The 13,473-nt window shown below is 49.6% G+C and overlaps 1 protein-coding gene across 1 annotated transcript in view; it reads left to right on the top strand.

The window, feature by feature from the left end:
* Positions 1–13,158, top strand: part of LOC144153458 (uncharacterized) — a 38,218-nt gene extending 25,060 nt beyond the window's left edge. The window contains exons 8-12 of the mRNA XM_077685102.1: positions 548–743; positions 1,161–1,436; positions 2,994–3,124; positions 6,612–6,746; positions 12,909–13,158. Of these exons, the coding sequence (XP_077541228.1) occupies positions 548–743; positions 1,161–1,436; positions 2,994–3,124; positions 6,612–6,746; positions 12,909–13,157 (987 nt within the window). The 3' untranslated portion in view covers position 13,158. The remainder of the gene's footprint in view (positions 1–547; positions 744–1,160; positions 1,437–2,993; positions 3,125–6,611; positions 6,747–12,908) is intronic.
* The last annotated feature ends 315 nt before the right edge of the window (positions 13,159–13,473 follow it).

Raw genomic sequence — 13,473 nt, 5'->3', positions numbered from 1 at the left:
ATGAATTGATAACCTACTCGATTCGCAACTCTTTTTATAAATCATTTCCGCTGAGAGTGGCGTCAGTGCGCGTGCGGCATTTAGTTCAAGGAGATGGGTATTTTTGAACGCTTCCTCCAACACAGGCAAATGGGTTCACGAGAGTCCAAAACAAAAACAAAACTGGCTGTGTTTCTTATTGCCAGGAACTGTGATCTGGTTTGAAATTGGCGCCAGCGTGCGGGGCCCAGCGCGTGGAAAAATAGCAGGAATCTCGGCGCGATGGCACGCGGAGGAGACAGACGAAGACGAGAAAGAAGAAGGAAGATTCTCGGTCGCCATGTTAAAGCTTGTTTTGCCCTGTACTTACTGTAAATACAGTTTGCTTTTCTTGCTTTCCGTTCGCCTTTGAGATTCTTCAACAACTGGTGCCGAAACCCGGGAGCTGTGGAACGCCCTACAGTGAAAGAGACAGCGGAAAAGCTTCGGGTGTCTACCAGGAGGGGAGCGGTGTTCGGAAGCAAGGATGAACCGACTGAAGGAGAAGCGTACTGCTCGGCGGCAACAGAATACTCGCCTCATCAATGAAGCAAAAGCTGTCTTGGATACGGCCGACATCGGCGAGCTGGCGTCGTTGCGTGAAAGACTGCAGGCCAACAACGACGAATTGGAAAGGCTGAATGTTTTGTTCGAAGAGCACCTCAAGGACGAAGAGGTCGCAGCGGAAATGGAGGCTGTACTGAAGTACGAAGACGCGGCTAAAGGTATGCTCACTCAATTAAGGTCAAGAGAAGCAATGCTTCAATCAAGCCACGTGTCACCTATCCCAAGGAACCCGTCACATACGAGGGTGGATCAATGCGAGGAACTAGCGCGAGGCAGTTCCGTCAAGCTTCCGACACTCAAACTGCAGTCCTTCAACGGGGAGATCTGGCAGTGGCCTAGTTTCTGGGAGCATTACGAGGCGTCTGTTCATACCAACGGCTGTCTAACTAAGGGAGAAAAGTTCCAGTACCTACGTACGCTTCTCAACGACAAGGCAGCTGCGTCTACCGCGGGCCTTCAAGCGACGAGTGAATGCTACGATGATGCCGTCGACATTCTTAAAAGGCGCTTTGGTGACACTCGACGCATCGTTCAAGAGCATCTGGCTCACTTGAGGTCTCTGCCCTCGGTGCAAGCATCGGACGACGTGAAGGGTTTGCGCAAGCTTATGAACTACGTGCACTGCCACATGAGGGGACTTAAAGCCCTGAGCATCAGTTCGTCTACCTATGCGACTATGCTGACGGACATCATACTGCAAGCTTTACCAAGCGACGTCGTCGTTGGCTACCATCGACTGGTGGCGACTTCTAAGACCTCATCCACGTCGCGCACCGAACAGCAAGACGAAGGCGGGCGGTCGCTATCCCCGACAACTTGCGAAGCGGGCACGGCAGAGCGGGAGCTGCAAGGTCTTCTTGAATATCTGCTGGTAGAGGTACAGAGTCAAGAGCGAAGTGGGTTGGCTGATCGCCAAGATAAAAGAAGTCCTCGAAGTGGATTTGACCACAAACAATTGGCGCACTTACCAACTGCAGCCGTACTGCATACTGTCGCTCCACAGGAAAACAAGACCTGCTTCTTTTGCTGCTCTCCGAAGCATTCTACCGAGAACTGTGATGTAACTATCACGAAAGAAGAAAAGTTTAAGAAGCTCGCCAAAGACAACCGATGCTTTCGGTGCACTATGCGTGGGCATCGTTCAAAGGATTGTCGCCGGAAAGTAAAGTGCAGCAAGTGTCAAGGGAGGCATGTTTCATCTATTTGCGATCCAACGTGGCAACCCAAGAAAGCTGAAGTCACAAAGAGTGTGAACGCTAACAGCCTTCACACAAGCACGTGTTCATACTTGACTAACGAGGTACTTCTGCAGACGTTCCGGACTTGGGTTGTCGGAAGTCAGCGTTGCGCGTACATTCTTGCAATAGCAGATGGTGGAAGCCAGACAACGTTTATTCGGGAGGACATTTCCAAGACCCTATGCCTGAAAGAGCTTGGAAGTACGAGTCTCCAGTTGAATACGTTCGGACAGGCGGCTACGACTTCACAGCGTCAGCGCCTCGTGGAAGTACGTCTTCGCAGTCAGTACGACGGTACGGAGCATCTTATACAAGCCGTTGAAGTCCCATTCATTTGCCAAGATGTTGTCCAAGTGCCGGCTGAACATGACTTCGTGAAGACAATGGAAGACAGTGGTCACAACATCGCCGACAAACTTTATATACCGGGCGTGGCAGCCGTACCTGGTATTGGGCTGCTTGTGGGCTGTGATCACCTCTGGCAGCTGATGACTGGAGAGATAAAGCGCTACTCTGGTAACGCAGGCATGGTGGCTCTTGACTCCGTCTTCGGATGGATGTTTCAAGGACCTCTCTCATTGAGTACATCAGTTAACTTGACGATGAACACCTGCGTTCTACGAGTGAGTGCGTCAGGGGAACCAGCAGACAGCATCATGCAGAAGTTCTGGGAGCTTAAGAGCATAGGTATTGTGGACCAAGACAATACTATAAATGAGGCCTCGGACGTTCGCTGTGAGTTCAAGCGTAACGTCAAGTTTAAGGAGGGCCGCTACGAGGTTGCACTCCCATGGAAAGATAATGGTGGTCGCTTGGACGACAATAAGACGCAAGCTATGAAGAGACTTCTGGCCCTCGGAACGAAATTGCGGAGCCATCCCGAATTCGGGCAGGACTACGACTCCACCATTCGGTCCTACATGACTTTGGGACACGCAGAGCGGGTAAAGGAAATCGGACCGTCATCCTTTCCGGTGTATTACATGCCGCATCATGCAGTGATTCGCAGCGAGTCCACGACTACCAAGGTCCGAGTGGTTTTCAACGCATCGTCACATGGGCCGGAGTACACGTCCCTCAATGAACACTTGGAAAAAGGCCCAAGGCTTCTGGCAGACTTGACCACACTGTTGATAAAATTTCGGTTGCATCCCATCACTCTGGCCGCAGATATTGAAAAGGCGTTCCTGCAAATCTGCATTCGAGAGCAAGACAGAGATGCACTGCGGTTTCTGTGGTTCAAGCAAGTTCCCTCGGACGAGAATCCTAAACCTGAAGTGGAAGAATGGATGATGACCAGAGTACCGTTTGGTACCACAGCAAGCCCATTATTGCTGAACGCCACTTTACAACATCACCTGAGACTTGTCAGCGGTTCCTTTCGGGACACGGCTGCCCTACTCGCAAAGTCGTTTTACGTGGACGACTTGCTCGTGGGAGCCGACACCGACCAAGAGGCGCAACGTGTTTTCACGGAAGCTAACGCTATACTAGAGTCAGCAGGTATGCGTCTTAGGAAGTGGACCTCTAACTCGACACACCTACAGCAGCTGTTCGAGCAGGAAGAAGGCATCGCTTCTACCGACGGAACACTCAAGATTCTTGGCAGGGTATGGGAGCTCTGAAGAGATCTCATGACAATAGCTTCAAAGTCTGTACTTAGTTTTTTTGACAAAGATCGAAACTGCAAAAGATCAGTGCTCCATACAGTGGCACGAATTTTCGATCCTCTCGGAATGATCGCACCATTCACAGTTGAAGCCAAGATAATATTCCAAGAGATATGGCAACGGGATGTCTCTTGGGATGAGGATCTTCCACTTGACATCGGAGCGCAATGGCGACGTTGGCGATCGGACCTCCAGGAACTTGGCAGCGTCAAAATACCTCGCTGGGTACATTTATCCCCAGAGACTACGGCAGCTCAACTGCACATATTTTGTGACGCGAGCCCAAAGGCATACGGAGCATGCGCCTATTTAAGGCTTCAAGACAATAGCAATTGCGTGAAAACAGAACTGGTGATGGCCAAGTCAAGAGTCGCTCCTATGAAGACGTTGACATTGCCGCGACTGGAGCTTCTCGGCGCCGCCCTCGGGGTCCGGATGTCAAATTTCTTGGAAGCATCTCTTGCCAAAGTACCGTGCAACGTCGAAACTATATTTTGGACAGACTCCCGCATCACTCTGCATTAGATTACGGGTAATCCATCACAATGGAAAGAATTTGTCAAAAATCGAGTCACCGAAATTCAAAGACTGATGGCTAGGACACAGTGGCGGCATTGTCCCGGAAATTGCAATGCTGCCGATCATCTCACTCGCGGGGTGTTATTGCACATTCTGAAAACCGATGAACGATGGTGGCATGGACCCACGTGGTTACTGAAAGACCCTACAGATTGGCCTACGGAAGAGTCAGAGATTGGGTTGAAAGGCGTCGACGAAGAAAGGGAGAGATGTGTGCAAATCTGCTTTGTAAGGACTGTGAATCCCATCTTGGACTTGGCGCGGTATTCCAACCTGTTGCAAATTCTCCGAATAACCGCTTGGATTCTGCTATTTATCAGAAACTGTAGAAATGTTGCCAACCGGATATCTACATCAATCTCAGCGGAAGAGATTAAGGACGACGAATTGTACTGGATCCGCGTTGTTCAACAAGACAGTTACTGTGAGGAGCTCGAGCGGCTCTTGAATCAAGCTCCTCTCGACTGCCGATCAAGCATTCGGATGCTCAGTCCGTTCCTTGACTCAACGGGATTGATGCGTGTACGAAGCAGGCTAGAGTTCTCTCAAGAAGAACAGGAAGTCAAGCACCCTCTCTTGCTGCCACCTTCTCACGCGTTCACCAAACTTGTCATTCGCGATTGCCACCAACGAACCCTTCATGGCGGGACTCAAGACACATTGACCGAGCTAAGACAGAGATTATGGGTCCAGCGCGGAAGACAAATAGTAGAAAAGGTAATCGGCAGATGCAATGCTTGCATAAGGACACGACTAAGGCCAGCCAGTGCACCTGTAGCCCCTTTACCTGGTGATAGAGTGCGCCGCTCGGATCCCTTCGAGGTAGTAGGGATAGACTTCGCTGGACCTCTTTATGCTCGAACTGAAGGCTCATCTGCAAAAGTTTACATTGCCTTGTTTTCATGTGCAGTTACGAGAGCCCTGCATTCGGAGTTGGTTTCGAGACTGTCGAGTGAAGTGTTTCTTCTAGCCCTACGAAGATTCACGTCTCGCCGTGGTCTCCCGGCTGTCATCTACACGGACAACGCACGAACTTTCAAAAAGGCATCCAAAGATATTGCATCGTTGGAAAAGACGTTCCTGGACGTAAAGTTTCAAGATTACTGTGCTCAAACACGCGTGCAATGGAAGTTTATTGTAGAAAGAGCGGCGGGGTGGGGCGGATTTTGGGAGCGTATGGTGCGAACCGTAAAATCCTATTTACGGCGAGTCCCGGGGAAAGCTGCACTGACGACTGAAGATCTGACGACTGTGCTTCAAGAGGCAGAGGCGGTAATTAATTCACGTCCGCTCACGTACCTTTCTTCAGCACCAAATGACCCAGAGGTACTGACGCCCGCACACTTCCTAATATGAAGGAGGCTTGTTGCGAAACCTGCGGGTCAACCACCAACAGCGGAATCAACAAGAAGCGAAGTCACGCGAAGGTGGCTCCATCGTAAATGGCTTGCGGAACAGTTCTGGAGGAGATGGCGTAAGGAATATTTGTTGCAGTTGCGCTCTTTCACCATGCGAAAATTGTGCCCACCCACGAGCTCAAAGTTGGAGATTTGGTGCTCGTGCACGAAGAAAAAGCTCCTCGACAAATGTGGAAGACTGGTCGGGTTATACAAGTTATCATGGGACGCGACCACTACGTCCGAGCCTGCATTGTGAGGATTCCTAGCGGAGCTACATTGCGACGACCGGTGCAGCTACTGTACCCAATAGAGCTTACTGCAGCGTAGACGGAGATTACAACCCTCAGTGCTGGGGCCGGGAGGATGTTTCTTATTGCCAGGAACTGTGATCTGGTTTGAAATCGGCGCCAACGTGCGGGGCCCAGCACGTGGAAAAATAGCGGGAATCTCGGCGTCATGGCACGCGGAGGAGACAGACGACGACGAGAAAGAACAAGGAAGATTCTCCGTCGCCATGTTGAAGCTTGTTTTGCCCTGTACTTACTGCAAATACAGTTTGCTTTTCTTGCTTTCCGTTCGCCTTTGAGATTCTTCAACAGGCTGCACGATGCAATCCATAATAACCTGCAGAAGCCATCGAGTGCCAATCCGAATCCGGAACTACCTATCACGTCCATTTCGGCGGACTATCGCAGCGCCAGAGTTGTTATTGTATGAAACTCTATGCCTCTACCTTCGTCCACCCTCTGGGAACAGGCTCTGGGGTGCTCGAAGCGCGACTGCCACGAACTGGGTGCCGGTCGGACTATCGACGTCCCGGCGGCCCTCTGGGCTACTACCACTAGCGCACCCTAAAACCACAGTTCCAAATAAAGTGGATTCTCTCTCTCTCTCTCTCTTTCTCTCTCTCTCTCTCTCTCTCTCTCTCTCTCTCTCCAAATTACGCCTTTCGTGCTCGTTTGACGTCACTGTAGCGCGAAATTTTTAAACAAAGTTCAATGTTTCTCGCGATTTTTCCTCTTTTTTTGGTTTAACTACGCCGCTTGTGGATGGACTCTTCATGGCCCCCTTTAACGCGGCGCTCTGCGAAAGGAAGCCATACTTGAATGGCTTTTAACCCGTCGCCTCATTGTACACAGTGGGAGATCGACGAGCTGAGGCGGTTGGCCGAGTACGCTGGTCTCGAAAGCGAGCTGTCGGAGATCCTGCGCGCTGGCGGAGAATCGGTGGACAAGACACCCGGGCCCCCGACAGCAGGCGAGCCCATGGAGGAGGTGGGCCTTTCAACCTTGCGGGAACTTTCTTTGGCCGCTTCATAGGGCTGACTCAGGGTGTGCTATGAATGGGGATCGCGCGGAGTGTCAACTCCAACTGTTTAGAACGGAAAAAACAGTTGGAGTTACGTTTCAACTGTTCAATAAAAGGGCGGGGCACAGAGGAAAGGCAACCACAGGAGAAACGCTGAACTACGAGAAAACTTTTATTGAAGGAACAGAAAAATATAAACCCGTGGGCGAACAGAAGTAGCAATAAAAAACAAGAGAAGTAAAACGCGATAAAAGCTCTTGCGCAGGTGCACGGTCTTACATACCACACTCCTATAGATGTGCCAATTCTGCGTGGAGCAGGGACAAAGTCGGAGCGCTAATGCCCGATTCAGCAGTTTTCCGTACTTTCAAGCCAGCCCGGTTTTGCACGTTGCTACTGATCATACGTAAGGAAGGAAGGAAGGCTTTGAACGAAATGAAAGGGGGCAGAGCACCTGGTGAAGATCAGATAACAGCAGATTTCTTGAAGGATGCGGGCATATGGTTTAGTAAAACTTGCAAACCTTTACACGCAATGCCTAATGACCGCAATGGTACCGGAATCTTGGAAGAGCGCGAACATCATCCTAATCCATAAGAAAGGTGGCATGAAAGACTTGAAAAATTACAGGCCGAAGAGCTTACTGTCAGTAGTCTACAAGGTACCTACCAAGGTAATCGCTAACAGAATTTCTGCCACCTTAGATTTTAGTCAACCTAAAAAGGAGCAGGGTTTTGTAAAGGATATTCCACAATGGACCAAATTCGCACGATCAATAGGGCGATAGGGAAGTGCGCGTAGTATACTGAACTGCTATATATATCCTTCATAAATTATTAGAAAGCATTTGACTCGTTCGAAACCCTAGCAGTCATTCAGGCATTACGGAACCAGGGGGCAGATGAACATTATGTAAGAATACTAGAGGATATCTACAATGGGTCCACAGCTACCATACTCCTCCGTAAAGGGAGCAGCAAAATACCCAGAAGTAAGGGCGTCAGAAAAGGAGACCCAATCTCTCCAATGTTATTCTCAGAATGTTTACAAGAAGTATTCGGAACATTGAATTGGGAACAGGTGGGAGTAAGGGTTAATGGAGAATACCCCAGATTTGCTGATGACGTTGCCTTGCTAAGTAAGTAGGGGGACGAATTGCAAAGCATGGTTACCGCACTCGACAAACAGAGTAGAAACGTGCGCCTGAAAAATAATATGCATAAAATTAAAGCAATGATCAATACCCTCGGGAGAGCACAGTGGTTTCAGATAGGTGGCGAGGCAATGGAAAAGGTAAGCGACTACTTATGCCAAGCTGTGACCCCGGATCCCAACCATGAGACAGAGATAATCAGAAGGGTAAGAATGGGGCGGAGTGCATTCCGCAGGCATTTTTATGTAATGAAAGTCAGCCTACCATTCTCCCTGAAAAAGAAAGTGTATGACATCTTCATCTTATCGGTACTCAACTACGGGGCGGAAATTTGGAGGCTCTCTAAGAGGGTGCAACTTAAATTGAGGAAGACTCAGCGAGCAGTGGAACGGATGATGATATGTGTAACATTCAAGGGACACTGAAGTGAATTGTTCAAGCACCAGTTTTTGCTTGCACTGTGTAGACTGGCTCAAATTAACACACTTTTCATCTTTTATTCGGTTTAAAAGCCGGTAATTATTTTATAAAGCCCGAAAGAAGAAAACCTACCATGCGCGGTCTGCGGCAGCTGCACCAACTAAAGGCTGTGACGTCGGGAGGAGATGCACCGTGATTGGACGATCTCCAAGTTTAGCACTCAAACAAGTTCCGGTTTCGGTTCTGTCAAACACCATGCTTGATATCCGGCCTTATCGTTGGATGGGCATTCTCGATATCTTAATATTCGTTATACCGCGCTTCTGCCATGTTGCCGGCTGTAAAACGCCTAAGATTAGCCTCCCAGGACGGCTCGGAATCATTGCGATCATCAGCCGTGGCTACACAGTGGATGAACGCCGTCCGCGCCACCGCAGACGCTCAAATGCCACGCGCTTTTCCCATATATTTGGAGCTTGCCTCACTCATGTCTGTATCGTAAAAAGGGTGTTCGAACCAGGCCAAGGGTTTGCTGATTCTGGCCTGTGGTCACTGCCCGCAAGCAGTCGGTGCTTATGGCAGCAGCACGCCAACGAGAACTCTCTAGCGTGTCAGTGTCATTGTGCGCGCGTTCTGGGAACTCGCTCGTGGAGCAGTGAACTTTACGGCCCAAAATGGTGAATTCAGTTAAGAAACATCGGCCGAAAAAGAGAAAATCAACTTACAAATATATTTAACCTGGGGGGTTCGAACTTGCGAATTACAAAATAAGACATGTAGCGCTGCAGTCCACTCGGCCACGGTCCAGCGCTGGAAATATAAGGTATATAATGTAGAACCAGTTTACACTTTTATTCAGTTTTAGAATTTAAAGCAGCTTAGGTGACTACTTGTTGCATAGCGCTCATGCCGTAAGCGCCCCCAAATTTCCACAATGTGTCATGTCTAGTAATAGCATTTCTTAGACGGAAAAGCGTTCGCAGATGTGTGGTCGTGCTGCTCACCGCTGTGCTTATTCACTCAGCGCAAAAAAGTACTTCCTGCACCCTATTTTTCGCTGTACGGCAAACGTTTCAGTTGATTTTATTTTCTTAGTGCCCATATTGACTTCGCTGACTCCTCTCCCGCCTTCAAGTGTCCTTAGATTTTCCTACTTGCGTACCAGTCAGCGAAGCGTCGCATATGCGCTTGTGCAGCGCTTGTGTGGAGCGACCTGGACTTGGAGCTTAAGACAGTGTACAAACTAGCAAACTAAATAAAGGCACATTTTTGCGTTCACAAACGTGTCGTGGCCTAGTTTCAAATGAGCGAACGAATTGCGACGACCCGTCGGCGGCCGGTGGACTAAACGCCGGGCCGACTGTCTCTGTCGGACAGCTGGCTAGCTGTGCAGTAGCGCAGTGAAGTCGAGTCACTGTCTCCTGACCAAACACGAAAACGCCACAGGAAATGGGCGAGGATGCAGAGAGAAGGAAAGCGTTGTCGAATTGATTTTTCTACTAAATAAATTCGCGTAAACCCACCCAGAGTGGTCGAAACTGGACTATGGACTAAGGACTACAATTTGCGCAAGTAATCCCGCAATGTTTACGAATCACTTCAGTGACCGTTTAAGGGACAAGAAGAGAGCGGAGTGGATCAGGGAACAAACGGGTGTTAAGGACATATTAGTAGAAATTAAGAAGAAGAAATAGACGTGGGCAGGCAATGTAATGCGAAGGCAAGACAGCGGTTGGTCATCAGAAGGCAAACGTGGCAGGGGGCCGTAAAACGTTAGATGGGGAGATGAAATCAAGAAGTTTGCGGGGATAAATTGATCGCAGTTAGCACACGGCCGGTATAATTGTAGAATAATGGGAGACGCCTTTGTTCTGCAGTGGCCGTAGATTGGCTGGTGATGACTGATCATACAGGGACAGCTCGCGCCACTGCAGGCGCTACCGCCGCTGAGAGGGCATCCAACCACCGTGCATTCCGCGAACCGCTACGTTTTTTATAGCAAAGCTTTACTACTTTCGTCCAGCGATTTCGCGGAGGATGTGCAAGGTGACCTTTTGACCGGAGACACAACCCAGATGACACAACCCTCGAAGCGCATCGCGTGGATCGCTGGGCCCGCTGTCGGCGCTCCGCACAAGCAACGCCGCCTGTATAATCCTTGCCTAACGCGTGAGCGAAAAATGGCCAAACAGCCACTCTCCTCTTGGTCTTTCCTACCCATTCCTGCTCTGTAGACTTCCTACGTGCTTTCATGCCCGCCAGTCAACGCCGCTTCTCGGAAGCAATGCAAAATAGTTGACAGTTTGCCTAGTGTTCCCCACGCGGCGCTCCGGCGCCTTCAAGGCAAGTTGGCAGACACACGCTGTAGAAGTGGGTACAGTGTTCGTGACTCGCGAGCCGTGACGTAAGGCGGGGCCCCCGTCCGCCAGCGCGTGCCACATAACGGATGAGTTCCTGACCTAAGCCTCCCTAACGCTCTCATTGGAAAGCGGGCGATGCCTTAGGCAAGGTTTATACAGGCGCCGTTGGCACAAGCCTCCGTTTTGAGTCGTTCTCCAGCGGTGGTCGCGACGGGAGCAGTCGCCCAGCTGATTGGCATCCTCCCGTGCATGCGGCGCAGGTGTTTCGGGTGGAAGAGTGCATTTGCTGTGAATGGACGCCGCGTTCGCCCGGCCTCCTTCTGTGAGCGCTGCACGCACCCGAACGGCTTTGAGACATGATCGGCAATGCAGCTAAATCAAAGGTTAACTTAGCGAAACCAAGGCTCAGCCAGACTAAGCCAAGCTTTTACTTTGCATATCCAATGCTAGCTGAGCTCAGCCGGAGCCAGTTTTGCCCCGGTGTTGGTTTGCAAATGCTTGCTACGTTTGGTCGCCCCGCTTTGGTTTATCTGAATTTTTAAAGCAAAACTTTACTACGTTCGTCCAGCGGTTTCGCTGCGGTTGCGCAAGTTCAGCTTTTGACCGCAGACACACCCCCTATGACATATCGTTTGAAGCGCATGGCGTGATTTGCCGGGCCAGCTTTCGGCGCTGCGCATAATGCCCCGTTTTCAGTCGTTCTGCTCAGCAAGCGGAAGCGGCCGCCGCGGATGCGTGCGCTCAGCTCCCACGCATGCGCCGCTGGGTAGCCTCGGGCTACGTGACTCGTCATGCACCCCGCGAAGAGGAACAGTGCGTTCGCCGCGAATGGAAGCGAGGTGGGCCTCCTTCTGTGAGCGTTGCACAGTGCCGAACGGCTTTAAGTTGTGGTCGGCGAAAACGCACCATCAAAGTTTAACCAAGCAAAATTAGGACTCAACCGTACAAAACCAAACCTTTGCTTTGCATATCCAAGGTTAGCTGAGATAAGCCGCAGCCATTGTTTACTTATTCTTCCTGCGTTCGTAAGCATACAACGCCAGCCTTTGATGGTTGGGCTTTTTTTTTTAATTTGACCCTACCTTCACCTGCCAGGGCCGATGACTGAACCCACGATCTCGAGCTCTAACTAATCATCATGGTTATGTATTCATTTCAATTCCCCTCTCTTTCTTTACGGAGAATTTACATACATTATACAGGTGGGGGCTGCATAATCAGGGGCTTCTATTCGGTAATGGAATGAAAAAAAAAGCAAAATACACGTCGTTCAGAGTATACACTTAACGGTTTAATGGCGCTAGAATGCGCCGAACACGACATAAAAGTGATAACGCTGGAAGTAAAAGCAGAATATTGTTGTTTTCGGGCGAGCTAATGCATATTTCCAAGGATTTAGGACCGCTGCACAAAGCCACCCGACCGAAACTCGAAAATCCGAACAGAACCATGTGTCTTTCCCCCTCAAAACCTTTAATCATCGCAAACCATGAAACCGAAACAAAACTTTAACACGATTTTCTTAGATGTTGCAAAACATATAAAATAAAATCCCAAGTATCCATAAGAAGGCAAAACAGCGTAATTAAGAGTATGCACAATATCTTTCTTGCGGTATAAGGTACAGCACTCGGTGGAAACAGAGGGAAAGTAAAAAAACAGACAACATTGCATACCTTTCTCTACATGCAAGACTGAACACAATGTAGTAGAAATTTTCAAGTATGTAATTAAACCACAGCTTCTAAGTTGCTGAACAGGCAAACTCAGGCAGTCTGATCAGGCAAAGTTCAGGGAGTGCTCGCAATAATAGGTCCAGGCGGAGCCCCAAATGGCACGTTTTCGTTGGTCACCGCTCCATCAGCTTGATTTTATCTCTTCACCGGCTGCGTATGTTGCTCTCTTCACTCTTTATCACACGCGATTACTTCTTTCCTCGAACAGAAAAAATGCAGGCAGCAAGGAAGAAAAAACTGAATCACTAAAGGTGTTGCTCCCACGACTGTGCGTAGAAATCGGCAGAACGTGAAACTGTACGGCTATCGAGGGAAACTTCTTTGACAATGTTCGTGTATACGAGTGTAGAAATCTTTAGAAGTGTTTACGTGTTGAATAGCCATCTAAAGAATGCGTAGAAGTATCGACGCGGCGATCAGCCGCCTGTTTTTGTGATCAGTTGGCCCTCCTCCTCGCAGAAACTGGACGAAGTAGAGCCTGAAGAAGAGCAGCAGGCCTTGGAGACGCACGCCCTCGTCAGCTTTCTCAAGGTGACGCGCAAGTTCCAAGACCCGCGCGACCCAGTGGACCTGCGTTGCCGCTGTGTCTTCCCCATTACGTTCGCCGTTTTCGTCGTCACCTACTGGGCAGTACTCTCGTACTACGCGCTCCGAGAAACCGACCGAGAAGTTGCCCAGGAGCTCGCTAGAAGCTTGCCCGTCTTCTGAGCGCTTCCAGTTGGAGATGCTTCTCATTGGACAGTAGATGGCAGCTTCGCTACAGCTATGCCTAACGGGTATTATTTTTGACCGATTCGTTTATTTACCTGGGATCATTTTTGTCCGATTCGTGTACTTCAACGTGGTTCTAGCAGAATTAGAGACAATTGATAGTCAAAATACGGTTATTATGCCAAGCGAACATCTATGATGCGTTTCGACCTCGCAATTGCATTTAGATGTGCGCTGGTCGTTTTACCAGAAAGTGTTACAAACATTTACGGCTTGTCCTCGGCGTGCTTTTCTTTGCCTTTATTCTTTTCAA

Source organism: Haemaphysalis longicornis, unplaced genomic scaffold (genome assembly GCF_048455015.1).
Source record: "Haemaphysalis longicornis isolate Haplotype H1 unplaced genomic scaffold, Haemaphysalis longicornis Haplotype H1 scaffold_9, whole genome shotgun sequence".
In the NCBI taxonomy this organism is placed as follows: Eukaryota; Metazoa; Arthropoda; class Arachnida; order Ixodida; family Ixodidae; genus Haemaphysalis; species Haemaphysalis longicornis.
Note: the sequence above shows the minus strand (reverse complement) of the source record. Positions and strands in the feature narration are given on the sequence as shown.